This window comes from Papaver somniferum, chromosome 1, assembly GCF_003573695.1.
Source record: "Papaver somniferum cultivar HN1 chromosome 1, ASM357369v1, whole genome shotgun sequence".
Classification (NCBI taxonomy): domain Eukaryota; kingdom Viridiplantae; phylum Streptophyta; class Magnoliopsida; order Ranunculales; family Papaveraceae; genus Papaver; species Papaver somniferum.
The window spans coordinates 134,910,439-134,915,575 of record NC_039358.1 but is presented as its reverse complement, the minus strand read 5'-3'; the positions used below and the strand labels follow the sequence as shown (position 1 = coordinate 134,915,575).

Sequence of the window (5,137 nt, the reverse complement as noted above, 5' to 3'; positions counted from 1 at the left end):
GTGCGAACCCGAGGGGCCGAGACGATATTGTAATCGCGTCCTTCCCTGCAAACAGTTTATATTTAAATTTTTTTTTTTATAACCCTTCCGTAGGGTTTAAAATTAAAATAAATTGTCCAAAGTCCAGTCCAATGAAAAGAAATACAAAAATAATAATAATAATTACAAAATAAATAAAATGGAAAGTCTCTTAAAAAAATAAAAAATAAATAAATCTCTTTTTTTCTCTCTCTTTTTTCTTTATTTTTTTGCTTTGTCTTTTTTCCTTCTCTTTTAGCTTTAAGCTTTGATTCCAAGGTCTTTAGTATCCAACTTCAAACCTGTAATACAAAGACACAACCAAAGAGACGTAAAAAGAACAAATGGAATAATAAAAAATAATAAAAACCTAAAAATTCTACCTAAGCACAAATCCGCGTCGGCGGCGCCAAAAATTTGATGTATTTTCAAATGGTTGTAGTGATAGTGGTAAAAAGATTCGTTTCAGACTTGTGAAGGAAATGGAATTTTAGATTTAATAAAATTATATATACAAAAATATTAACAATGGGCGAGAGGTACTGGGACTAAGGATTTGGCCGAATTCACTACACAGGGTTCATTCATATATTCTTTGACAATTTAAAACTCAATAAAATTAACATGGACTCTGATTTTTCCAAGATATATTCTCAAAACATCGATTGTAAGTCCTAAGCATGATGTATCAAAACACCTAAACTAAGCATACATCATCAAATTAAATAACAATCAATTAATACAAATCATATTTCAATTTTAAATTAATGCAAAAGTCATAAAAAAGAATAAAATAAATTTACCCGTGTATGAAATTCACCCTCCTCCGTCGTCCCAGTGTTGGGTTTAGCTCATCATGATAAAAACACGCTCAAAATATTTATTTATTGCTCAAATGGTGTTTACAATGAAGAGAAGAAGAGAAAATGGTGTAAACAGCTAATGTGCGACCCACATGAAGCGTCACAAAATAACGATAAAAGAGAAGTGTTATTGTCGCTGTGGTTCTAAGACCCACACCTATGACCCACGCTGACCTGTGTTGTCACTATTGAAGAACGACGGTTCATGGATGTCCGTTCTTCAGCAGCAGCAGCAGGAACCGAGTTTCCGCAACTCGTGATTTCTGATTCCTGAGCTCTCCTCTCAACCCCAAACTCTCGACCACGCTTCTAGGACACCCAGGGAACCTATTTATACCCAACAGCGACAAGAAATCACGCTCATTAACTCTCCATGATCCTCCATTACTCGGTGTTAAAATAAAATATTTTCCGAATATTTTCTTCCCTGAAATGATTCTCCACGCGTAAACAGCTTCTGATACTCCCTTATTTAGCTTCTACACGCATCTTCAATGACTAAGTGTCATCCAAACACGAGCAGCACACATAAAACTTGCTGAAAATCCGTGAATATCATTTTCAAACCTGTGTTGCCTTGATTTCTTCCACGTGATTATCCAGCCAAATTCAGTCGAAACAATCACCCATACCAGCTCTGTTATGATATATTACATCTTTCCACAAAGTTTCAGCGATTGAATCGCACAAAATCACGTCCAAATGCAATCGAGAAAATATGCCAGTGAAGAGCAAATATTTTCCCGCCAAAATATTTTTTTGAATTTGTGAAGAAGGTCACCCCTTATCCAGTGGTCGCCCCCTTATCCGTTGCTGGAGTCCGAATAACACATGTCCCTTGGGGTGCCTTTAGTAATTTTTCTGGGGTGTTTTTAGTCTCTATCCTGGGGTGTAAAACACCACTTTTCGAGCCAATTTCGCCGCAAGAGCTTATTTTTCCAAAAACATCTACAAAAACATAAAATAACACAATAAGTATTTAATCGAGTCTAACAATACAGAACATTGAGAACAAAATAGACACATAAATGCGTCTATCACTTTCATTGTTTTCAATTTATGGTTTTCATTGTTTTCAAAAGAGAAGAAGTTATGGATTTTCAAAAGAGAAGAAAAAAACTAAGTATGGAACTTGAGGAATTGGCGTAGGTTCTGGATGTTTTTCAAGAAAAGCGCAAATAAGAATAGCGTTTAGCGCTATTAAGAATAGCGCCAAACGCTATTAAGAATTGCGTTTCATTCTTAACCATTAGATCTGTAACGGCTCCTTCTAATCAACGACTCACAAAGAAGCGCCAGTAACAATAGCGTTTCAACGATTATTTTTTTGAATTCGAAATTTTCCCTATAAATTGATCACTTCTCAGCTCAGCTCAGACCAAAACCATTCAATCTCTAGATTTTTCTCCATCTTCTTAAAATTCATTGAAATTCAGACTTTTTTTTAGCCATGGCAAAATATCTTACACCCGAAGATGTTGCAATCACCGAAGCTTGGATAAGCATTACACTTGATGGTGTTGCCGGAGTTGATCAAAACTCAAACCAGTTTTGGGAGCGGGTATTCGATACATATGTAAGCATCTTTGGGAATAAAAATGACAGAACTGTTCATAAGTTGCAAAATAGATTTGGTACCTTGAAAAAAGATCTCAAAAAATGGGTTGGTATCTTAAGAAATTTGCATAGAAACAATGCAAGCGGATGCGGAAATGATGATCTTGTAAGTTTTATTAAGATCTTAATGTATGTCATTTTATTTTATTGAAGGATTTCTAACTTGGGTTTTTTTTTGTTTTTTGTAGGAAAGAAAAGCTAGATTGGAATATAGTAAGGTTAGCAAGGGAAAACCTTTTCAAAATGAAGAGGTGTACCGACTTTCCAAAGCCCATGTTCTCGGATTCAATCCCGAAGAAATTGATCCTACTCAAAATGTGGAAGATGAATCGGATGCTCCTAGTTTTAATGCTTCAACAAGTAGTGCTCCCGCAAGAAGCGACCCAAGATGGCATGAAGAGGATGGCCCTCGTCGACCAACGGGGAAAAGGGCTCAACAAAGGGAAGCTTCTGAGCTATCGGCCATCAACAACGGAACAGAGCGTATTTTGAAACATTTTAGTGAAGAGAATGCAAAGAAGATGGCAATATTGGATGGACGAGAAGAATATTTATTAACTATTACAAAGACAAAAAAGAAATCCGTGGATTTGGCTTTGGAGAAACATGAACTCGAAGTGTTGTATGTGGTGGTTGAGACCTTGCCGGAATGGAAGCAACAATTTATGTTGGATAAACAAAATAAGATTTTGGAAAAACATGGTTATCCTCCTAGAACACTTGATTATCCTAGCACTATGTAGCTTCAATTATGTTTTTTTTTTTTTGGCAATTTGATGTAGTGGAATCAATGTAATTAAAGTATTTTTAGTATCAATCAATTTTATCTTCTTTTTGATTTGATTTGATTTGATTTAATATATGAAACCAAAAAACTAGTTTGTTCAAGAGGAAAAAAATGAGAGAGTAGAAAAAAACTAAGTATAGGATTGGGGAAGTGGAGTGGCTCCTGGATGTTTTTTGTGGTTAGCGCAATTAAGATTGGCGCTGAAAAACGCCAATCTTAATAGCGCTGAACGCCATTCTTTTTAGCGCTTGACTTACGCTATTTTGATTAACGTTAAGCGCCATTCATAAAGGCGTTTCTTGTCCTCTACTGCGCCAATCTTATTGGTGTTCAGCGCCATTCTTATTGGCGTTTCGATGTATTCCACGAACCCTTCCACCAAACCATGGAACGTTGCTTGGACTTTCTGTGGAAAACCCCAACTTGGAAGCCACTAGACTTGACATTCCATGAATTTTCCACACTTGGAATAGGTTGGATTCCACCATAAGACTTGCTTATGGGGTATGACTACACAGTATGCTATAAGAAAGGAGCTGAAAACAAAGTGGTTGATGCATTATCAAGGATACCACATTCTGCCTCATCCCAGTGCCGGCTTATTTCACAATTACAACCTACTTGGCTGCTTGAAGTGCAAGATAGTTATGATACTGATAAGGTGGCCCAAGAACTATTGCCACAGCTGACTGTATCACCTACAAGTAAACCTCCCTACACACTGAAACATAGAATCCTCAGATACAAGCACAAGATTTGTAATGGCTCAAAGGGGAATTTAAGACAACAAGTTTTTAGCTGCAGTTCACTCATCTTCCATGGGGGGACATTCAGGGACTCAAGCTAGCTATTAGAGGGCAAAAGAACACTTTCACTGGGTGGGCATGAAGAGAGATTTGTACCAATACATTAAGGAGTGTGACATATGTCAGCAACACAAGATACCCCACACATCTCCTCCAGGGCTACTCCATCCACTTCCAGTACCTGATAAAGCATGGAAACATATTTCCATGGACTTCATCACTGGACTCCCAAAATCAGAAGGCAGAGAGGTCTAAGGGTGCACAGGAACCGAGCCGGACCGATGGACCGAACCGGAACCGGTGGAACCGTACCTGGTTTTGGACCGAACCGAGGTACAAGGTACAGGTACCGATCCAAAAAATAGGAACCGAGGTCTGGGGGTACAGGTACACGGTCCTGTACAAGTACCGTGCCGTATCGGACCGAATGTCCTAAATGATTAGATTCGTTAGATTTAGGGGATAAGGGATCAATATTAGCCGTTAGATTAGAGGGGGGTATATAAGCGAACATTATAGGGTTTTCGTTTCTCTTTTCATTTTCTTCTTCTTTTTTTTCCGTCTCCTCTCTGTCTGAGAAGGGATGAGCGACAATCTTCTCAATTACAAATGTTGATTAACAGAGAAGAGCGACAATCTTCTCTTCTCCATTACAAGTGTTGATTCAAAGGGTAAGTGTTGATTCAAACGGTAAGTAATTAAGATTTGTAAGCGAACTGAACCTACTTTGAATCTCAAGTGTTGATTCAAAGGGTAAGCGAACTGAACCTAGGGTTTTGTAATTAAGATTTGTAATAATTCTGAATCTTCTGAGAATCTGAATCTAATAATTCTACCTTTAATCTTTTGATTTTTCAGATTTGTAATTAAGACTTGTTCATCAGATTTGCAAGAGTTGATTGATTTGGCTTGGATTTGGTAAGAATTCTATCTTCTTAATCTTTTCTTTTGATTTTTCATTATTTTTGTTAATGAAATTAGGGTGTTAAATAAAATCTGGGTTTTTCTTTAGTTTTGTTGTTTAATGTTTCAAAGATTGAGATCTT

At 37.0% G+C, this 5,137-nt stretch overlaps 1 protein-coding gene across 1 annotated transcript; it reads left to right on the top strand.

Annotated features, from left to right (window-relative positions):
- The first annotated feature begins 2,331 nt into the window (after positions 1-2,331).
- Positions 2,332-3,241, top strand: LOC113351074. Its single transcript, XM_026595140.1, has 2 exons — positions 2,332-2,604; positions 2,687-3,241. The coding sequence occupies exons 1-2, from the start codon at positions 2,332-2,334 to the stop codon at positions 3,239-3,241; spliced, it is 828 nt and encodes a 275-aa protein (XP_026450925.1).
- Positions 3,242-5,137: the final 1,896 nt, after the last annotated feature.